This window comes from Hemitrygon akajei, chromosome 8 (genome assembly GCF_048418815.1).
Source record: "Hemitrygon akajei chromosome 8, sHemAka1.3, whole genome shotgun sequence".
Classification (NCBI taxonomy): Eukaryota; Metazoa; Chordata; class Chondrichthyes; order Myliobatiformes; family Dasyatidae; genus Hemitrygon; species Hemitrygon akajei.
Genome location: NC_133131.1, coordinates 180537788 through 180561507, shown reverse-complemented (window position 1 = coordinate 180561507; position 23720 = coordinate 180537788). Strand labels below are relative to the sequence as shown.

Below are 23720 nucleotides of genomic sequence, written 5' to 3'. Positions count from 1 at the left end.
CCACATCACCAACATTCTCATACAAGCTGTTAATATAAATGACAAACGAAGTGGACCCAACACACAGCACTGCTCATAGGCCTCCAGTCCTCCACTAACATCCTCTGACCCGTATCACCTTGTCCAGGTCACCCTGAATCCCACCAAACCCTGAATTTTGGACGTTGACACAGCACTGCTGACAGGCCTCCAGTACTCCAGTGCCACACTCTGACCTGTATCACCAAGCCAGTTTTGTATGCACTTGTGCAGGTCACCCTGAATCCTGGACCAATGTCACTTGACAAAAGCTTTGCTGAACACTTGTACTGCCCTGTCCTTGTCAAAACCTGAGCAATGTTTTGTACATGTCTTACAGCTGAACCCCTTAACCTGACAGGGGCCAATATCTCTGCAGGTGGGTTTGCTGGAGCTTTTTGGGAGGTTTAAACTAATTTGGCAGGGGGGTAGGAACTGGAGTGATAATGCTGAGGGTGGTGTAGTTGGTTTATAAACAAAGGCAATGTGTACTGAGACTCCTAGCAAGGAGAGCCTGATGATAGGGCAAAATTGAAGTCAGCAGGATGAGTTGCAATGTAAAAGACACTCAAAATCCAAAAGTGTGACTACAGGACTGAAGATGTTACATTTGAATGCTTGCAGTTTACAGAATAATGTAGATGAACTTGTAGCACAGTTGCAGATGGGCACGTATGATGTTGTGGGCATCACAGAATCGTAGCTGAAAGAAGCTTATCACAAGATCACAAGACAAAGGAGCAGAAGTAGGCTATTCGGCCCATCAAGTCTGCTCCGCCACTCCACCATGAGCTAAACTATTCTCCCATCTAGTTCCAATTTCCGGCTTTTTCCCCATATCCCTTGATACCCTGACTAATTAGATAGCTATCAATCTCCTCCTTAAACACCCTCAATGATTGGGCCTCCACAGCTGTATGTGGCAATGAATTCCATAAATCCACGACCCTCTGGCTAAAAACAATTTCTCCTATCTCTGTTTTAAATGGGTACCCTCTAATTCTAAGATTGTTACCTCTTGTCCTGGACTCACCCACTAAGGGAAACAGCCTTTCCACATCTACTCTGACCAACCCTTTCAACATTCAAAATGTTTCTATGAGATCCCCTCTCATTCTTCTATATTCTAATGAATACAATCCAAGAGCCGACAAACGCTCCTCACATGTCAGTCCCTGCATTCCAGAAATCATCCTAGTGAATCTTCTTTGAACTCTGTCCTACATCAGCACATCCTTTCTAAGATAGGGGGTCCAAAACTGCATACAGTATTCCAAATGGGGTCTCACCAGTGCCCCATAGAGCCTCATCAACGCCTCCTTACTCTTATACACTATTCCTCTTTAAGTTAATGCCTTATAGCTGGAAGCTTAATGTCCAAAGATCCACATTGTGTTGAAAGGACAGGCAAGTAGGCAGAGGGGATAGGGTGGCTCTATTGGTTAAAACAAAAATGAAATCAAATCATTAGAAAGAGTTGAGATAGGACTGGAAGGTGTAGAATCATTGTTGGTTGAGCTAAGAAACTGCAAGGGTAAAAATACCCTGATGGGAGTTGTATGCAGACCCCCAAACGGTAGTAAGGACGTGGTCACCAATTTTCAATGGGAGATAGAAAATGCATGTCAGAATGGCAATGTTGTGTTAGTAGAACATAGAATAGTACAGCACATTATAGGCCCTTTGTCCCACAATGTTGTGCCGACCTTCAAATGCTGCCTCCCATAAAACCCCCCACCTTAAATTCCTCCATTTAGTCACAGGGGATTTCAATATACAAGTAGACTGGGAAAATAGATGTAATTTCTGGGAGCAATTCAGAAAGCACAGGATATATACATCTCAAAGAAGATGACTGAGGAATGGGAACCTTTTAAAAACCAACAGAAGGCAACTAAAAAAGTCATGAAGAAGGAAAAGATGGAATACGAAGATGAACTAGCCAATAATATTAAAGAAGATACATGGAGTGTAAAAAAGAGGTGAGAGTGGATATTGGACTGCTGGAAAACAATGCTGGAGAGGTAGTAATGGGGGACAAAGAAATGGCGGATGAGTTGAATAAGTATTTTGCATCAGTCTTCACTAATTGCTAATTAAGGATAGTGTCAGGATTGTCGACTGAGTCATTGTGGGTGGAAAGGTGCAATAACTCTACTGTGTGTTTTTTATAGACCCCCTGATAGTAACAGGGATATTGAGGAGCAGATAGGGAGGCAGATTCTGGAATGGTGCAATAATAATAGGGTTGTGTTGGGAGATTTTATCATTCCTAATATTTATTGGCATCTTCTTCGTGCAAGGGGTTTAGATGGGGTGGAGTTTGTTAAATGCATTTAGGAAGGTTTCCTGTCACAAAATGTAAATAAGCCAGCTAGAGGAGAGGTTGTACTTGATCTGGTATTGGGAAATGAACCTGGTCAGGTGTGAGATCTCTCGGAGAGCATTTTGGAGGTAGTGACTACAACTCTATTTCATTCACCGTAATGCTGGAGAGGGATAGGAGCAGAGAATTTGGAAAAACATTTAATTGGGGTAGGGAGAAATATGATGCTATTAGGCAGGAACTTGGGAGATGTTCTCGGAAATGCATGGCAGAAATGTGGCAAATGCTCAGGGAATATTTGCATGGAGTTGTGCATAGATATGTTCCATTGAGGCAGTCAAGAATGGTAGAGTTACAGAACCATGGTATACAAAGTATGTAGAAAATCTAGTTAGGAAGAAAAGAAAAGCTTATGAAAGGTTCAAGGTACTAAGTACCGTTAGAGCTCTAGAAAATTACAAGGTTGCTAGGAAGGAGTTTATGAATGGAATTAGGAGAACTAGAAGGGGCCATGAGAAGGTCTTGCTGAGCAGGATTAAGAAAGGCCTTTGAGGAGATGCCGCACATGAAGCTGCTTAACAAGATAAGAGCCCATGGTATTACAGGAAAGGCACAAGCATGGATAGAAGATTGGCTGATTGGCAGGAGGCAAAGTGAGGGAATAAAGGGAGCCTTTTCTGGTTGGCTCAGAGGTTCAGTTGGTAAGGAAGTCAAATGCTACTTTGGCATTCATTTTGAGAGGACCAGAATATGAGAACAAGGATGTAATGCTGAGGTTTTATATAGTGCTGGTCAGATTGTACTTGGAGTATTGTGAACAGGTTTGGGCCCCTTTCTAAGAAAGTATGGAGAGGGTCCAGAGGAGGTTCGCAATCTCTCTATTTCCTCAAAGCTACCTGCCACTCCACCTGTCTTCATATCATCTGCAAACTTGGCCACCACAAAGCCATCGTCTGTCATACCAATTGGTGACATATACCATGAAAAGCAGTCACAACACAGACCCCTGTGATGAAACCAGTTAGAAAGCATCTGTAGAAGTTTGTGAATGTCTTTGGTGACATACCAAGTCTCACAAACTCCTAGTCAAATTGATAGATTACTTAAAGTTGCCACGCAAGTTGATAATGTGGTTAACAAGAGATATGGTTTATTGGGTTTCATTAGTCAGGGATTGAGTTTAAGTTGTGCAATAATGTTGCAACTCTATAAAACTCTGGTTAGACCACACCTAGAATACTGTAAGCACAAGAGATTCTGGAAATCCAAAGCGTCACACACACAAAATGCTGGAGGAACTAGTAGATTAAGCAGCATTTATGGAAAGCAATACAGAAAAGAGCTGATGTCATGGGCGAGACCCTAGATCTGGACTCTATTCAGCTTAAAATGATGTCCTCTGTTACTCCTGATGGCATGAGGCTGGAGAGTTTGTAATTGCTGATGGAGTGAAAGTTTTGAGTATTGTTGGGGAATACCCAGATTCTGGTTTCTGAAGAAGAGAGCCGCTTCTATGGGGGGCAGTGCAGAGAAGGTTCCCGAGCTTAATCTGAGCTTGGATTTATTTTGGGATACGCCACCCCAGCAACCCCTGACAAACCCAATTAACCAAAACTTAATCACGAGACAATTTACAATGCCCAGTTCACCTATCTGGTACATCTTTTGAATGAAGTTGGAAACTGGAGCACATACGCGCTGGAAGGAATGAAGGAATATACAAACTTGCTTACAGAGTATGCTGGGATTGAACTCTGGATTGCCTTGAGCTGCTACATTTCCTTGACTCCTGTGAGATGTGAAATTTGCTGAGGCACCCTTGATGGGGCAGCACAGAGTGTTGGGGAATCACTTGGGGATACAGAGAGAGGCAGGGTGGCTGGCAATATTCATCCTCAACCCTCTTCACTCTGCAGGCCCCAGAGCTACTCCCAATGGGGCAGTGTAGGGTGTTGGGGATTCATGTGGGGTTACAGAGTGAGGTAGGGAGGCCAGTCATGTTCACCCTCAACCCTCCTCACTCCGCAGACCCAGGCTGTTGCTCTCTCACTGACAAGGGTTGATGTTCCAGATACACAGCCGCCTGCTCCCGCCTACTGGTTCAGTACAAAGCAGCGTTCAGACAGGTGCAGGGAGCGGACATCACCTCCATCGATGAGTTCTGCAGGCGTTACAGGGTACGTCAATCCTCAGGTTAGGGAAGGGTGATGAGGGAGTGGACATTATCTCCATCTATGACTTCTGCAGGCCTTAAAGGGTACATAAGGGCTTGGGCTGGGGGAGGGAGACGAGGGAGTGGACATCACCTCCATTGACAAGTTCTGCAGGTGCACCTCAAGGCTTGGGGTGGAGAAGGGTGATGGGTGAGGGGCTGAAGCATGACATGTGAGGGTGCTGGGAAGAGGTTACAGGGATGGTGTGAGGGTGACTGGTGGAGAGGGTGTGAGAGTGATAGTGGGAGGGTTTAGAAAGAGGTTGACCTGTGGGGAGGGGAGCAGATTTTGTGGAAAGATGGGGTGTGTAACTGGGAAGGGTACATACAGTGTGTTTTTTGGGGCAACACAGTTCAGTGCTGTGCTGATTTCATGGTGTCTCATCCCTCAGCTGGACTGTCCGCTGGCCATGGAGAGAATTAAGGAAGACCGTCCCATTACCATCAAGGATGACAAAGGAAACCTGAATCGCTGCATTGCTGACATTGTTTCGGTGAGTGCTGGGGTCACACTCCGTCCTGTCTGAACCAGTGTTACTGGCATTGTCTCAGTGACGGTACCCCCCCCCCCCCATGGACAACGCTTCCAGGGTTGTTATGCTGAAATTGTATAAGATGTTTGTTGGTGAGCCTAATTTGGAATATTGTGTTCAGTTTTGGCTACCTACCTACAGAAAAGATGTAAATAAGTTTGAGAGTACAGGGAAAATTTACAAGGATTTTCCTGTGACTTGAGTTATTCATTAATTTATTGAGATAGTGTGAATAGGCTCTCTGGCCCTTCGAGCCACGCCACCCAGCAATCCCCGGATTTAATCTGCGCCTAATCAGGGGACAGTTTACAATGACCAATTAACCTGTTTGTGTTTGGACTGTGGGAGGAAACCGAAGCACCCAGAGGAAACTCATGCGGTCACGGGGAGAGTGTTCAAACTTCTTCCAGACAATTGGTGGGAAATGAGCCTGGTCACCAATACTGTAAAGCATTGTGCTAGCCACTATACTACCATGTTGCCCTTGGAAAGTTTGAATAGGTTAGAACCTTATTCCCTAGAACATAGGAGACTGAGGGGAGATTTGTTAGGGGTATACAAAATTATGTGGGATATAGAAAGGGTAAGTGCAAGCAGGCTTTTTCCATTGAGGTTGGGCGAGTCTACAACTAGAGGTCACGAGTTAAGGCTGAAAGGTGAAATGTTTAAGGGGAACACAAAGGGAAGCTTTTTCCACTTAGAGGTTGGAATGAGATGCCGGTGTAAGTGATGGATGTGATTTTGATTTCAATGTTTTAGCAGTGTTTGATTAGGTACATGGATGGTAGGGGTATGCAGGGCTATGGTCCAGCTTCAGGTCGATGGAAGTAGGTAGTTTAAATGGTTCAACATGGACTAGATGAGCCAAAGGACCTGTTTTGGTACTGTACCTTGCTATTACTCTATGACCTTGTCAAAGGCATTCTAAAAATCCAAGTACACAATATCCATCGACTTTCCTTGTTTATCCTGCTTGTTAATTTCTCAAAGAATTCCAACAGATTTGTCAGGCAAGATTTTCCCTCAAGGAAACCAACCTGACAATGGCCTATTTTATCATGTGCCTCCAAGTACCATGAGATCTAATCCTTAACAATTGACTGCAGCATCTTCAGAAAATAGTCATCCAGGAAATAGCCTTAACTTCTGTCATTTACTCCACAATAGAAAGAAATTTCTTTAAGAATTTCTCCCAATTCTTGTGGTTCCACTCATGGCCATGCGAAAAGAAATGATGATAGAGCTTTCACAGTGAATGGCTGAGTCCTAGGAAATGTAGAACAGGGATCTAGGAGTACACTGAAAGTTGTGATGAAGAAGAATCTTGGCACGCTGGCCTTCATCAGTCAGGACACTGGGATGTTATGTTGGTGAGGCTGCATTTGTTCAGCCTTAGGAAATATGCCATGAAGCTGGACAGAGCACGGAAAAAATGTACAAAGATTTTGTCAGGATTCACTTGGGACTGAGTTACGGAGAGAGGATGGGACTTTCACATTGAAGTGTAGGAGGGTGACAGGTGATCTAATAGAGGTGTGTAAAATCATGAGGGATAGAAATTGGGTGAATGCACTCAGTTGTTTTCTCCAGGGTTGATCAAGAACTAGAGGGCACAGGTTTAAGTTGAGAGGGAGAGATTTAATAGGACTCTGAGGGCTAACACTGAGGATGGTCAATATATGGAATGAGCTGCCAGAGGAAATGATTGAGGCAGGTACATTCACAATACTGAAAAGGTACTTAGGCAGGTATATAGATAGGTAAGGCTTAGAGGGATACAGGCCAAACATGGCCAAATGGAAAGAGGACAGATGGGAATCAGTCACATGAGTTGGGCAGTAGGGCTAGTGTGTGCTGTGACCATTTGACCCCGTGACCTCTCCCACAGTGCTCCATTACCATGGTTTTTACTCCTTGACCATCTGTTTCTCCACATGAGGATGAGTTGGGCGGCAGGGCCAATGTCCATAACCGTGTGACTGTCTTTTGCCTTAGTTTATACTCCTTGACCATCTATGTCTCTTCACAGCTCTTCATCACGGTGATGGACAAGCTGCGTCTGGAGATCAGAGCCATGGATGAGGTGAGCAGGGTGTGAATCATTGCAGCATGTAGACAGTGCTTGCCAAACGTAGCTCCTGGGCAAATACTTGGAGGCTGTAGTGAAACCCCACATTAATGTTTCCAGCATGTAACAGGAACTGATTTCTGGAGCATCACAGAACAAATCCACACTTCCTGTTTGTTTGTTTTCATACAGCTTTAAATGTGCCCTGGGCCGCTGAACCAAGGACTAAATTAGTTTCAGTAGACGGGGTGATGTGGCAGGGGTGTTACTCTGTCTGCACATCCGTGATCAGTGTTGGTGTCGCCCATGGAAATTCTCCTTGTAACTCAAGCCCTGTTCTCTGGACACTGTCTCTGTGGATCTTTTCTGTACCCCTTTCAACCTAACCACATCCTGCCTATAGTAAAATCACTTGGACAGGTAAGGTATCAGAGGATTAGAGTATAGCTAACATTGTTCCATTAAGAAAGGCTGTAAATATATGCCTGGAAAGCCAGTGCAAGTAGTGGATGTGGGTTCAGTTTCAGAGAAATTGGAATAGTTAAATGGATGGGAGGGGTATGGAGGGCGTATAGTCTGGGTACAGGTCAATGGGACAAGGCAGATTAACAGTTTGTATAGACTAGATGGGCTGAAAGGCACATTTTCTATTCTCTAGCATTATATGACTATGACTAAATATGGATAAGAAAGGTTTTGAGCAGGGGTTCCCAACCTAGGGTCCAAGGACTACTCAGATAATGATAGGAGTCCATGGCATAAAAAAGGTTGGGAACTCTTGCTTTAGAGGAATATGGGCCAACCACAGGCAAATGGTGTTTGTTTGGATAGGTATCTTATTCAGCATGGATGAGTTGGCCTGAAGGTCCTGTTTCTGTGTTGTAGGACTGTAGTATGCAGACTGGATCTGCACACACCATATTGGTGCAGACTCACTAATGTCTAGTACAGTAAAAACACAACATTACATCCTTTCTATTTAGTGCCCCATCTGATGAAGGCAAGCATGCCAGAAGCTTTCTCCATATCTCCACTTTCAGCAAACTATGTACTTGGATTCATTGTCAAGTCAAGTAAGGTGTGCTCTCAAGGCAGGGGATCCCAACCTTTTTGTATGCCATGGACCAATACCATTAAGCAAGAGGTCCATGGACCCCAGTTTGGGAACTGGGTTGTCTATTGGAGGGTCCTCTGGCTGTAGAGATTTATCCAGGATCCAGATATTCTGGTGCAGCATGGGCAAGAGTGAGTTGTGGCTATGGTTAGCAGTTAGGTCTTTTGGTTGTTCAGTCTCTCCTTTTGCAGCTGCCACTTGTGTTCTGAGGCAACATTGTAGTCGCTCTCATGTAACTCAGTTCTTGTTGATTTCCTCCGGGTGTACCTGTTGAGTACAATGTCTTAACACAAACAAGAGAAAATCTGTAGATGCCGGAAATCCAAGCAACATGCACAAAATGTTGGAGGAACTCAACAGGCCAGGCAGCATCTATGGAAAAGAATAAACAGTCAATGTTAAGGGCTGAGTTACTTCATCAGGACTGAAGAAAAATGATGAGAAGTCAGAATAGCAAGATGGGGAAAGGGGAGGAAGAAATACAAGGAGAAATAAAGAACTGAGAATTTGGTGAAAGAGATAAAGGGCTGGAGAAGGGACAATCTGATAGGAGAGGACAGAAGGCCATGGAAGAAAGGGAAGGGTGAGGAGTATCAGATTGAGGTGATGGGCAGTTAAGGAGATAAATTGAGAGAGGGATATGGGGATGGGAAATGGTGAAAGAGAGGGCGGGGGGGGAGGGCATGACTGGAAGTGTGATGTTCATGCCATCAAGTTGGAGGCTACCTTCACGGAATATAATGTGTTGCTCTTCCAAACTGAGTGTGGCCTCATTACGGCAATATAGGAGGTTATGAACTGACGTGTTGGAATGGGAATGGGAAGTAGAATGAAAAACAGGCAGCCACTGGGATCCTGCTTTTTGTGGCGAATGGAGCGTAGGTGTCTGGCGAAACAGTCTCCCAATCTATATCAGGTCTCACCGATATACATGAGGCCATACCGGGAGCACTGGATATAGTAGACGAGTCTAGCAGACTCACAGGTGAAGTGTTGCCTCACCTGGAAGGACTGTTTGGAGCCCTGAATGATAATGAAAGAGGTGAAGGGCAGGTGTAGCTCTTGTTCAGCTTGCAAGGATAAGTGCCAGGAGGGAGATCAGTGAGGAGGGACGAATGGACAAGGGAGTCATGTAGGGAAAGCAGAAAGTGGTGGGGGGGGGGGGGGGAGTGAAAGATGTGCTTGGTGGTGGGATCCCATTGGAGATGGCAGAAGTTACGGAGAATTTACGTGCTGGGTGCGGAAGCTTGTGCAGTGGTAGGTGAGGACAAGAAGAACCCTATCCCTGGTGGGCTGGTGAAAGGATGGGGTGAGGCTAGACGTGCACGAATGAGGCTTTTCATTCCAGACTATACACCTCAGCCCTAATCTGCCTTCTCCCCGTATCCCTTCATGCCCTGACCTATTGGGAATCTATCAACCTCTGCCTCAAATATACATAAAAGCTTGGCCTCCACAGATTCATTACTGCCTGGCTAAAGAAATTCACCTCATCTCTGTTGTAAAAGGAAACTATTCTGAGGCTGTGGCCTCTGGTCTGAGGTTCTCCTACCCTAGGAAATATCCTCTTCACATCCACTCTATCAAGGCCTTTCACCCTTCGATATGTTTCAATGAAGTCATAGAAACATAGAAAACCTACAGCACAATACAGGCCCTTCTGCCCACAATGTATTTACTTTAGAAATTACCTAGGGTTACTCATAGTCTTCTATTTTTCTAAGCTCCATGTACCTATCCAAGAGTTTTAAAAGACCCTATTGTAATTTGCCTCCACCACTGTCGCAAGTAGCCCATTCCATGCACTCACCACTCTGTGTTTTTAAAAAAAAACTTACCCTTAACATTTCCTGTGTACCTACTTCCAAGCACCTTAAAACTGTGCCCTCTCGTGTTCAGCCTTGGGAAAAAGCCTCTGATTATCCACACGATCAGTGCCTCTCATCATCTTATACACTCTGATCAGATCACCTCTCATCCTCCATCAATCCAAGGACAAAAGGACAAGTACACTCAACCTATTCTCATATAGCATGCTCTCCAGTCCAGGCAACATCCTTGTAAATCTCCTCTGCACCCTTTCTATAGTTTCCACATCCTTTCTGTAGTGAGGTGACCATAACTGAACACAGTACTCCAAGTGGAGTCAATCCCACGGTTGATGAAGGCTAATACACTGTATGCCTTTTGAACCACAGTCAACCTGTGCAGCAGCTTTGAGTGTCCTATGGATTCGGACTCCCAAGGTCCCTCTGATCCTCCACACTGTCAAGAGTCTTAACGTTAATACTATATTCTGCCATCATACATACTTGACCTACCAAAATGAATCACCTCAGACTTATTTGGGTTAAACTCCATCTGCCACTTCTCAGCCCAGTTTTACATCCTATCAATGTCCCGCTGTAACCTCTGACAGCCCTCCACACTATCCACAACACCCCCAACTTTTGTGGCATCAGCAAATTTACTAACCCATTTTCCTTCATGCAGGTCATTTATAAAAATCACGAAGAGAAGGGGTCCCACAACAGATCCCTGAGGCACACCACTGGTCACCGACCTCTATGCAGAATATGACCCATCTACAACCACTGTTTGCCTTCTGTGAGCAATTCTGGATCTAAGCAAGGTCCCTTTGGATCCTATGCATCCTTACTTTCTCAATAAGCTTTGCATGGGGTATCTTATCAAATGCCTTGTGGATGTCACCCCTTAGTCTTCTAAATTCTAGTGAATACAGGCCCAGCGTCATCAATCGCTCTTCATATGACAAACCATTCAATCCTGGAATAATTTTCGTGAACCTCTTTTGAACCTTCTCCAATTTCAGCACATCTTGCTCACAGTATTCCAAGTGAGGCCTCACCAGTACTTTATAAAGTTTCAACATTACATCCTTGTTTTTGTATTCTAGTTCTCTTTAAATGAATGCTAACATTGCATTTGCCTTCCTCACCACGGACTGAACCTGCAAATTAACCTTTAGGGAATCTTGCACAAGGATTCCCAAGTCCCTTTGCACCTCAATTTTTGTTTGTACTTTTTCTCGATTTAGAAAATGCTGAACCCTTTCATTTCTTCTACCAAAATGCATGACTATACACTTCCTGACACTGTATCTGACATTTCTTTGCCCACACTCTTAATGAGACTGCCCTTTCCTAGCCCCTCTACTTCCTTAAGACTACCTGCCTCTCCACCTATCTTCATATCGTCTGCAAACTTTGCAACAAAGACATCCATTCCATCATACAAATCATTGACATATAATGTAAAAAGAATCAGTCCCAACGCAGGCCCCTGTGGAATACCTTAGTCACTGTCAGCCAGCCAGAAAAGGCCCCCTTTATTCCCACTCTGTCTCCTGCCAATCAGCCACTGCTTTAACCATGCTGGAATCTTTCCTAAAATACCATAAGGTAGCTTGTTAAGCATCCTCATGTGTGGCAGCTTATCAAAGGCCTTCTGAAATTCCAAGTACACAACATCAACCAATCCTCCTTTGCCTATCATGCTTGTTATTTCTGCTTGTTAGGCCCTCCCTTCACCATTCTCCCTCTCTCTCTCTCTCACCTCATCTGCTTACCTGCCCATCACTGCCTTTTTTTCTTCCATGGTCTCCTGTCCTCTCTTATCAGATTCTCCCTTCTGCCCTTTATCTCTTTCACCAATCGACTTCCCAGCTCTTTACTTTACCCATCCCCCCTCCTAGTTTCAGCTATCACCTACTACTTTGTATTTCTTACTTTTTCGACCCCACCTTCTTACTCCTCATCTTTTTTTTCTGCAGTCTCAATTAAGGGTCTTGGCTTGAAACGTTGCCTGTTTACTCTTTTCCTCCATCATTTTGTGTGTGTTGAATGCAATGTCTTCCCAGTTTTTAGATGTAATGTTGAATGTCTTCAGGCTGATTTTAATGCTGTCTTTAAAGTGTTTCTTTTTTGCTCACCAGGACTTGCTGAACTTCCTTCAATTGGGAGTAAAAGGAACTGTTTGGGCAGGTGTGAGTTAGGCATCCAGATAACATGACTTATCCATTGGAGTTGACATTGCTTTATTGTGGAGTAGATACTTTTCATGTTGGCCTCCTCCAGTTCGCTGGTGTTAGTGTGTCTGTCCTTATGTCCATAAGACATAGGAACAGAATTAGGCCATTTAACCCATTGAGTCTGCTCTGCCATTCCATCATGCCCCAATCAACCCCATACACCTGCCTTCTTGCCATATCCTTTGATGTCCTGACTGATCAAGAAATGATCAACTTCTGCCTTAAATATACACATGGACTTGGCCTCCACCACCTGCAGCAGACCATTCCATATATCCAATACTCTCTGGCAAAATAAATTCCTCCTTACCTCTGTTCTAAAAGATTTTTGAGGTTGTGCCCTCTAGTTCTGGATACCCCCACCATAGGAAACATCCTCTCCACATTCACCCTATCTCGTCCTTTCAACATTCGGTAGGTTTCAATGAGATTCCCCCCCCCCCCCCCCCCCCACCGCATTCTTCTGAATTCCAGTGAGTACAGGCCCAAAGCTGCCAAATGTTAACTCCACTCATTCCCGAATCAAACCCCATGTACCTCATCTGGACTTTCTCCAATCATCCTTTCTGAGATACAGGGCCCAAAACTGTTGACAGTTCTCCAACTGCGGCCTGACTACTGTCTTATAAAGGCTCAGCATTATCTTCTTGCTTTTATATTTAATTCCCCTTGAAATAAATGGCAACACTGTATTTGCCTTCTTTACCACAGACTCAACCTGTAAATTAACCTTCTGAAAGTCTTGCACGAGGAATCCGAAGTCCCTCTGTACCTCTGATTTTTTTTTTCTTAGCATAGTACAGGCCCTTCAGCCCTCCATGTTGTGCCGACCCATATAATCCTTAAAAAAAGTACAAAACCCACACTACCCCATAACCTTCCATTTTTCTTTCATCCATGTGCTTGTCCAAGAGGCTCTTAAACACCCTCAATGTTTTAGCCTCCACTACCATCCCTAGCAAGTTGTTCCAGGCACTCACAACCGTCTGTGTAAAAAAACTTACCCCTGATATCTCCCCTAAACTTCCCTCCCTTAATTTTGTACATAAGCCCTCTGGTGTTTGCTTTTGGTGCCCTGGGAAACAGGTACTGACTATCCACCCTATCTGTGCCTCTCATAATCTTGTAGACCTCTATCAAGTCCCCTCATTCTTCCATGCTCCAAAGAGAAAAGTCCCAGCTCTGCTAACCTTGCTTCATATGACTTGTTCTCCAGTCCAGGCAACGTCTTGGTAAATCTCCTCTGCACCCTCTCCATAGCTTCCACATCCTTCCTATAATGAGGTGACCAGAATTGAACACAATACTCAAGTGCGGTCTCACCAGAGATTTGTAGAGTTGCAACATGACCTCTCTACTCTTGAACTCAATCCCCCTGTTAATGAAGCCTAGCCTTCTTAACTACCCTATCAACCTGTGCAGCGACCTTGAGGGATGTATGGATTTGAACCCCAAGGTCCCTTTGTTCATCCACACTCTTAAGTAACTGACCAGTAATCCTGTACTCAGTCTTCTGGTTTGCCCTTCCAAAATGCATCACCTCACACTTGTCCGGATTGATCTCCATCTGCCATTTTTCTCCCAGCTCTGCAGCCTGTCTATATCCTCTTGTAACCTTCGACCACCTACAGCTCCACCCACAACTCCTCCAATCTTCGTGTCATCCACAAACTTACTCACCCATCCTTCCGCCTCTACATCCAGGTCATTTATAAAAATCACAAATAGCAGGGGTCCCAGGACAGATCCCTGCGGCACTCCACTAGTCACTGATCTCCAGGCAGAATATTTTCCTTCCACAACTACACTCTGCTTTCTTCCTTTAAGCCAGTTTTTTATCCAAACAGCCAAGGTTCCACTTATCCCATGCGTCATGACTTTCTGGATGAGTCTCTCATGAGGGACCTTGTCAAATGCTTTGCTAAAGTCCATGTAGACCATATCCACTGCCCTACCCTCATCAGTTTCCTTTGTTACCTCTTCAAAAAACTCAATCAGGCTCGTGAGACACGATCTTCCCTTCACAAAGCCATGTTGACTATCCATGAGTAGACTGTACTTCTCCAAATGATCATAGATCCTATCCTTAAGAATCCTTTCCAGTAGTTTGCATACCACTGACGCAAGACTCACCAGTCTATAGTTCCCAGGTTTCTCCCTATTATCTTTTTTAAACAAGGGGACAACATTTGCCATTCTCCAGTCCTCCGGCATTCCCCTGCAGCCAAAGAGGATTCAAAGAACATGGCTAATGCTCCTGTGATCTCTTCTCTCAATTCCCACAACAACCTGGGGTGTATCATATCTGGCCCTGGGGATTATCAATCTTAATGTTTTTAAGAAGATCCAGTACTACTTCTTCCTTAATCTCCACACTGTCCAGCACACAGGCCTGCTCTACTTCGACCTCATCCTGATCAAGATCCTTTTCACTTGTGAATACTGAAGAAAAGTATTCGTTTAGGACCTCCCCAACCTCCTCCGCCTCCAGGCACACATTGCCCTCTTTATCCTTTAGCCGTCCCACCTTCGTTCTCCTCATCCTCCTATTCTTCACATACGCATAGAATGCCTTGGGGTTCTCCTTAATCCTACATGCCAAGGCCTTCTCATGCTCCCTTCAAGCTCTCCTAAGTACTTTCTTTAGCTCCTTCCTGTCTACCCTATATTTCTCATAAGCCCCTCCTACTTCCTGCTTCTTGTATCTAACATATGCTTCCTTTTTCCTCTTGACGAGTTGCCTCACATGTTTCGTCAGCCACGGTTCCCTTTTCCTAGCCTCAGAGGGACAAACCTATCCTGAACCCAGCTCAAGTGGTCCCTAAACTTCTCCCACATTACTTCTGTGCTTTCCCCTTTGAACATCTGTTTCCAATTTACTCTCGCTAGTTCCTACCTCATCCCTTCAAAGTTAGCCCTTCCCCAGTTAAGCACTTTACCATTTTGTCTGATTTTATCCCTTTCCATAGTTCTGATGTTTTAACCTTCTCCCCATTTAGATTATATTTCGCACTATTGTTCCTTTTACCAAAATGCATTATGATACATGTCTGAACACTGTATTCCATCTGCCACTTTTTGCCTGTTCTTCTAATTTATAAACATAGAAAACCTAGAGCATAATACAGGCTCTTTGGCCCACAATGCTGTGCTGAACATGCACTTACTTTAGAAATTACCTAAGGTTACCCATAGCCCTCAATTTGTCATAAGTCCTGCTGCAATCAGATTGCTGCTTTAGCACTATCTACCCCTCCACCTATCTTCGTATCATTCACAAACTTTGCCACAAACCCTTCAATTTCATTATCTAAATCACTGACAAACAATGTAAAAAGCAACGGTCCCAATACTGACCCCTGGGGAGACACCACTGGTTACTGGCAGACAACCAGAAAAGGCCCTATTTATTCCTGTTCGCTGCCTCCTGCCTGTCAGCCATTCCACTATCCTTGCCAGTAATCTTTCCTGTAACGCCATAGGATTTTATCTTGTTAAGCAGCCTCATGTGTAGCACCTTTATCAAACGCTTTCTGAAAATCCAAGTAAATGACATCCACTGCCTATCCGTTGTCCACCCTGCTTGTTACTTCCTTGAAGTATCAAATTTGTCAGGCAAGATTTCCCCTGACAGAAACCATGCTGACTTTGACTTATTTTATCATTAGTCTCCAAGTACCTCGAAACCTCATCCCTAATAATATACTCCACCACTTTCCCCAACCACTGAGGTTAGGCTAATTGGCCTATAATTTCCTTTCTTTTGTCCTCCTCCCTTCTTAAATAGTGGAGTGACATTTGCAATCTTCCAGTCCTCCGGGACATGCCAGAATCAAGTGATTCTTGAAAGATCATGACCAATGCATGCGTTATCTCTTCAGCAACTTCTCTGAGGTCTCTGGGGTGTAGTCCATCTGGCGCAGGTAACTCATCCATCTTAAGATCTTTGAGTTTCCCTACAATTTTTCCTTTGTAATAGCAATGGCACTCACTCCTGCTCCCTGATACTCATGGACCACGGGCGCAATGCTAGTGTCTTCCACAGTGAAGACAGATGCAAAGTACCCATTAACTTCATCTGCCATTTCTGCGTTCCGCCATTACTACCTCACCAGCAGTATTTTCCAGTGATCCTATATTAACTCTCACATCTCTTTTACTCTTTACATAACTTTTGATATCGTGCTTTATATTATTGGCTAGTCTCATATTTCATCTTTTTCCTTATAGCTTTTTTAGTTGCCTTTTAAAAGCTTCCCAATCATCCAACCTCCCACTCACTTTTGCTACCTTATATGCCGTTTCTTGGCTTTTATGTAGTCCTTAACTTCCTTTGTTAGCCATGGTTGCCTGTGCCTGCCTTTTGAGAACTTTTGCCTCTGTGGGACGTGTCCTAAATCTTATGAGCCATTTCCTGAAACTTTAGCCATCTTTGCCCTGCCATCTTATCCCCTCTAATCCACTTGGGCAAGCTCCTCTCTCATGCCTATATTCCATTGCGATACTGATACATGTGGATTATTGTGGGATGAATTCAATCATATTATGATCACTACTCTCAAGAGTTCTATCCTGTTCAGTTCCCTATTCTTCTAAGCTATATGACCAGACTCAGTGCCAGTGCCGGAGGTACGGCCGCTGACGTTTCCCAGATAGGTTGTCCTCCCGCCCAACAGTGCGCAAAATGGGGTATTTATTGTTGAGAGTTGCCGGGATTTCCTGGAACATAGAAGATTGGATAACACATCATATATTGGGTCCTTCGCTCATGACATTGTGCTGACTGATATTAATCTACTTCACAATCAATCTAGCACTTCCCCCCTACATAGCCCATAAACCTCTATTTTTCATATATCATGTGTCAACTGTTAAATGTGTATAATGTATCAGAATGGAACACCTACCCTGGCGGTCTGTTCCAGGCAATCCCACTCTGAGTGGGGCGGGGGTGGGGAACATACCTCCAACATGTACCTAAAACTTTCTTACACTCAGTTTAAAAGGATGTTCATTGTTGGATAGATCTTTGCATAGTAGGGGAATTAAGGGTCATGGGGAAAAGGCAGGTAGGTGGAGAATAGTCCATGGCCAGATCAGCCATGATCTTATTAAGTGACGGAGCAGGCTTGATGGGCCAGATGGTCTACTCCTGCACTTGTTTATGTTCTTTGGTATTAGCTATTATCCTGGCTGTCCACTCTCTTTCATAATGTTAATGCACTTCTATCACATCACCTCTCATCCTCTTCCAAAGCCAAAAGCTCTACTACACTCCGACTATTCCTCATAAGGTTAGAGTGCATGTGCTATAAGGAGAGGTTGGACAAAACATGGATTATTTCCTCTTGAGTGGTGAAGGTTGAGAGGCATAGACGGAGGAGACAGACTATCTTTTTCCCCAGGGTGGAAGTGTCTAATACCAAAGGGCATGCATTTAGGGTAAGGGGGGTAAGTTCAAAGGAGATGCAAGGGATGAAGGAGAAGTATGACATGCTTGCCTTCATCAGCTGAGTCTAAGAGTTGTGATACTGTGTTACACTGAGATGACAATAGACAGGACAGGGGTGTTCCAGGTTTTGTGCAATTCTGTAACTACCTCATAGTTCGGGAAGGATGTAGGTCCAAAGAACCCTGGCAGTGGCAGTACAGGTGGACGCAGCATTGAAGAAGGTGTACAGGATACTTTAAGATAAGATCATACTTTTCTTCATTAGCTAGGGCAGTGATGTCATGTTACAACTCTATAAAATAATGTTCAAGCTGCAGTCCTAGTATGGTGTTCATTTCCCATCACCACACTTTAGAAAGAATGTGGATGTGTTTGAGAGGATGCAGAAATAATTCACCAAGATAATTGCCTGGATTGGAATATTTCAGGTGTGAGATGCTGGCTAATCTGATCTTGTTTTCCCTGAAGCAGAGGAAGCTGAGGGGAGACCTGATCGCGGTAATAAATTAATGGATCATGCAGTTATTAAAAATCCCTTTCCCTTGGTTGGCGTGTTGAAAACAAGGGGCATGGATATAGGGTAAGAGGCAGGACATTTAAAGAGACCATGGTCAACATGAGTTCATTGGGCCAAAGGGCCTGTATCCTTGCTGTATTGCTTTGTGACTCAATAACTCTAGATGACCCTGACCCTAACCCTAACCTGAATGTGTGAGGCATAGGCTCACATAGCACCAAAACAGGCCCTTCAACCCATCTCATCCATGTTACCTGTGTTGCTAATCCCATAGCTCTCTAAGCACAAGGGGGCATAGTTTTAAGGTGCTTGGAAGTAGGTACAAGCAGGATGTCAGAGTAAATTTTTCACACAGTGAGTGGCAGATGCGTGGAATGCACTGCCAGCGACGTTGGTAGAGGCTCTTAGATAGGTACCTGAGGCTTAGGAAAATAGAGGGCTATGTGGTTGGGAAATTCTAGACAGTTTCTAGAGTAGGTTACGTGGTTGGTACAACATTGTGGGTTGAAGGGTCTGTAATGTGCTGTAAATTTCTATGTTTCTATATAAACCTCTTCTATCCATATAATTATACAGATGGCTTTTAAACATGCCCGGTTCAACCTCTCAAATACACACCACCCTTTGCGTGACGTTTATGAAGCTGCCATTGATGTTCCTCTCACCTCTGATCTTAAATCTCTCCCCACTTTTTAAGTTCCCCCTCCAGGAAAAAGGACAATGTACTTTCATCCTGTCTATAACTTCATGATCTGATGTACCTCAAAGTTCAAATTCTCTTTATTATCAAAGTTCACAGGTTTCCAGGTGTGGGTGGGTGGGGGGGGGGGGGGTGTGTGCACCCTTAACTCCTGGTGGAGTTGTTGGGGCACTGTCATGACAAGCTTTTTGCACCGATCTTTTTGGTGATTGCTTATCGTACAGTGTGTCTTGGGCATCTGAAACCTGGCAGAGCCCATCCCTCTCCAGGTCTTATTTTACGAGGTTGAGTTGCTAGCTCAACACTCAACCCAAGGCAGGGATGGAGAGCGTGCAAGGGAGCCAGCCGGGTTCAAACTCGGGACTTCTCGCCCCGAAGTCCAGTGCTGCCACTACACCACCAGCCGTAGGTTTCCATATACTACCTCAAGATTCGTTTTCTTGCAAGTATTTACAGGAAAAAAATACAATGGAATTTTATAAAAAAACTGCATAACAGCCTGACAAGCAACAGTAGAGTTGTGAAAAGTCATTGAAAGTGAGTTTGTATGTTGTAGAATCATTTCAGAGTAGTGGTGAATGAAGCTATCAACATTAGTTCAAGTCACCCCTTAATTTTCTCTGTTCCAGAGAGTAGAGCCCTCATTTACGCAACCTCTTCTTTGTAACTCAGGCCTCCAAGTCCAGGCAACATCCTGGTAAATTGTTCCTGCACTCTTTTTAGTTTAATAACATCCTTCCTGTAACAGGGTGACTAAAACTGTATACAACACTCCTTGTGGGGCCTCACCATCATCTTATATAACTAACTTCCCACTGCTGATGAAGACCAGTGTTTCAAATGCCTATTTGTAACAGTGCTTTTAGTAAATGATACACCTGAAATCCAAGTTCTCTCTGTTCCATAATAACCCCCCAGGGCTCTACCATTTCCTGGTCTGATCTCCCAAAATTCAACACCACACATTTATCTGAATTCAAAGCCATTGCCAATCCTCAGCCCACATACCCAGCCGAATAAGATCCCCATGTAATATTTCATAACCATCTATGACACACCTATTCAAGTATTATCCACAGACATACTAACTATGCCTTGAATATTTGCATCCAGTTCATTTTAATAACTTATAAAGGTCCCAGCACTAACCTGCTGTAGCATGCTAGACACACTTGGGCCTCCAGTTTAAACCTCTGCTTCCTTCCTTCCTCTGAGCCAATTATGAATCTAATCCACTATCTCCCCCTTAATCTCATGCAATCTAACCTTCCAGAGTAGTATGCCATAAGGGACCTTGTCAAAGGCCTTACTAAAGTCCATATAAACAACATTCACTGCCCTACCCTCATCCACCCTCCTGGTAAACTCCAATGTTTTTATCCCCCAGAGGTAGCTGGAATCTGGAACTTGACCTGAGGTTTTCAGAATCTCTGAGCTCTATACAGCACCACATTCCACATGTTAATAACTGTTTTCTTAGATCCAACCCGACCTGCGAGAGCTGATGGAGACTATGAACCGGATGAGTAACCTGCCACCAGATTTTGAAGGAAAGGAGAAAGTTGACCAGTGGTGAGTGGTTATACAGTCTGGTCGGAGTGAAAAGGTAGGGGAGAGAGTGGGTCAGTGGAATTAGTTTGGAACTGATACAGAGCTATGGGGAGAGAATGGGGCGGGCAGTGGGATTAGTGTGGGACTGATACAGGGCTGTGGGGGAGCGCAGGGCAGTTGGGTCACTGTGATTAGCTTGGGGAATGATTACAGGGATAGTGGAATCCATTATCTTGCTCTGGATACTCTGGGCACCTGCTTGAGGTCAGTCAGTGATCTGCGGAGCAGACTGTAACCTGCACCCTCTGTGTTCCAGGCTTCAGAAGCTCAGTGCCATGTTGGCTTCTGATGAATTGGATGACGTGCAGGTTCGTCAGATGCTGTTTGATCTCGAATCTGCCTACAACTCGTTCAACAGGTTCCTCCACTCGTCCTGAAGCATCTGGTTATGCAGAGATTTTTGTGCCCACCAAACGGGACTGGTATTAGTCCATTGAAATAGGTTCCTTCTGCTCTCTCTGTGCTTCCTGCTGTCACTGTGTATGTCTTGTCTGTCCCCGGATTCATTGGATCCTCCCTTCTAGAGTTTTTGTTTGAGACACCATTTTCTTTGAATAAACTGGTTTAAGAAAAACTCTGATCCTGGTGTTGTGCTGCAGTTGACTCATCCATCGACCATAACTCAGGCTGACTGCCTGTTACCATAAGGTGTAGGAGCAGAATTTGGCCATTTGGCCCATTGAGTCTGCTCTGCCATTCTATCATGGCTGATTTATTATCCCTTTCAACTCCATTCTCCTCCCTTCTCCCAATAACCTTTGATATCCTGACTAATCAAGAACCTAAAAGCCTCCCCTTTAAATACACCCAATGATTTAGGCTCTACAGCCACCTGTGGCAATGAATTCTACTGATTCACCATCCTTCGGCTAAAGAAATTAATTCTCGTCTCTTCTAAATGGATTTCCTCCAGTCTGAGGCTGTGCTCTTTGGTCCTCTACTCCTTCACCATTCTCTCCACATCCATTCTTTAGACTTTCAATATTCATTGTGTTAATTAACCCAGGTTAATTAAACCCAAAGATGTAATGTTAGAAAGCTCTACCTGTGGAGGGGTGAAAATGAAGTTTACTGAATTTATTAAAAAGAACTTGGGGGGGAAAAACTATGCGAGAACAAGGTGTGGTTGATGCAGGTGTGGGAAAGCGAGAGAAACGCAGCAAATCTTAGAAACAAAAGATATAAATCATTAGAAGTGGAATTAGTAGTGGGTATCTACCTTACTTGAAAACGTCAGGGTGAAACCCGTGGAGGAGAGACAATAGCAATAAAAAAATCCATCGAAGCTATGGCAATAACAAGCAGCAGCTCTAATGAGACAATATCAGTAGAGACAAATATCCATGATCTTTACTGGTAACCACCATTAGTTCTGTTAAATCACACCAAGCGATTTGATCAGTTGTTTTTGTATGTTTGTGAATTGACTTTCTGCGGATGATCAACTATTTCATTCAACGAAACAAGAAACAAGATTGTGAGCCACCCAAGATCGAAGAACCAGCTTGGGAATGAAATGTTTAATGACGACAGTCGAATGTATAAGATTATTTTCATTCAAAGGATCTGAATTTAATTTTCTGCAGGAACTGATTATTTTTGCAAAGACTTTGATAAGTTACTGAATAAGATTTACTTTAAAAGTTGTGATGTTGGAGAATTGTCTTGAAAGGAGTTAAGCTATAATATAAACTTTTGAATTTGTAGACATACTGACTGAAACTGAAGTTAACCATAATACTTAAGAATAGGAATTCAATTAGTTTTCCAATTAATAGGGATAAATAGAAAAGAAAGGTTAGTCTGTAAACTTTCTAATAGGGAGTAACATTAGATATAATTAGAGGAATTGGAACAATAAAAGTTATTCTAATGAATATTGCTGATTCTAACTAAATAGAAATGTTTTTTGTTGATATCTGAGATTTGGAACCTAAACAGAATGTTGGAATTTTGAATTGTTCTTACACATGTAAATATTTTGTATATCTTGCTTTTTTAAAAATAAAAACTTACCTCCTGATGTGATGTGTGTTTTCTATTCACTGTCTCCTTCTGATATCCAGAGCTTCTGATGACCTACCAGCACCTAGTGTAGTACTATGTAATTTGATTTTCTCAAAGAGGGTGGTGACCAGTCACATGAGATAGGATCAGTACTACACAGGGTACAAATGGGTTTCAATGATTCCCCTCATTAGAAACAAAGGAAAAACCTACAGCACAATACAGGCCTTTTAGCCCACAATACAGTGCTGAACATGTACTTCAGAAATTACCTAGGATTACCCATAGCCCTATCTTTCTAAGCTCCATGTACCTTTCCAGGAATGTCTTAAAAGACCCTATTGTATCCGCCTCCACCACCATTGCCAGCAGCCCATTTCACGCACTTACAAGTCTACGTAAAAAAAACTTACCCCAGAAATCTCCTATCTATACCTACTTTCAAGCACCATAAAACTATGCACTCTCGTGTTAGCCATTTCAGCCCTGGGAGAAAGCCTCTAACTATCCACACGATCAATGCCTTTCACCATCTTATCCACCTCTATCAGGTCACCTCTCATCCTTCGCTGCTCCAAGGAAAAAAGACCAAGTTCACTCAACCTATTCTCATAAGGCATGCTCCCCAATCCAGGCAACATCCTTGTAAATCTCCTCTGCACCTTTTCTATGGTTTCCACACCCTACCTGTAGTGAGGTGACCAGAACTGAGCACGGTAATCCAAGTGGGGTCTGCCCAGGGTCCTATATAGCTGCAACATTACCTCTCCGCTCTTAAACTCAATCCCACGGTTGAATAAGGCCAATGCACCTTCTTAACCACAGTCAACCTGTTCGGCAGCTTTGAGTGGCCTATGGACTCCTAATCCTCCACTCTGTCATTAATACTATATTCTGTCATCCTATTTGACCTACCAAAATGAACCACCTCACACTTATCTAGGTTGAACTCTGTCGCTAAGAAGTTTTGCATCCTATCAATGTTCCGCTGTAACCTCTGACAGCCCTCCACACTATCCACAACACCCCCAACCTTTGTGTCATGAGCAATTTACAAACCCATCCCTCCACTCCCTCATCCAGGTCATTCTATGAAACTCCAGCGAGTACA

At 43.8% G+C, this 23720-nt stretch overlaps 1 protein-coding gene across 3 annotated transcripts in view; it reads left to right on the top strand.

Moving 5' to 3' along the window:
• Window positions 1–21176, top strand: part of vps28 (VPS28 subunit of ESCRT-I) — a 33001-nt gene extending 11825 nt beyond the window's left edge. For all 3 annotated transcript variants that reach the window (XM_073055263.1, XM_073055261.1, XM_073055262.1), the window contains exons 6-10: window positions 4416–4521; window positions 4949–5050; window positions 7119–7172; window positions 20472–20563; window positions 20859–21176. In XM_073055263.1, coding sequence (XP_072911364.1) covers window positions 4416–4521; window positions 4949–5050; window positions 7119–7172; window positions 20472–20563; window positions 20859–20979 — 475 coding nt within the window. In that variant the 3' untranslated portion in view covers window positions 20980–21176. The remainder of the gene's footprint in view (window positions 1–4415; window positions 4522–4948; window positions 5051–7118; window positions 7173–20471; window positions 20564–20858) is intronic.
• The last annotated feature ends 2544 nt before the right edge of the window (window positions 21177–23720 follow it).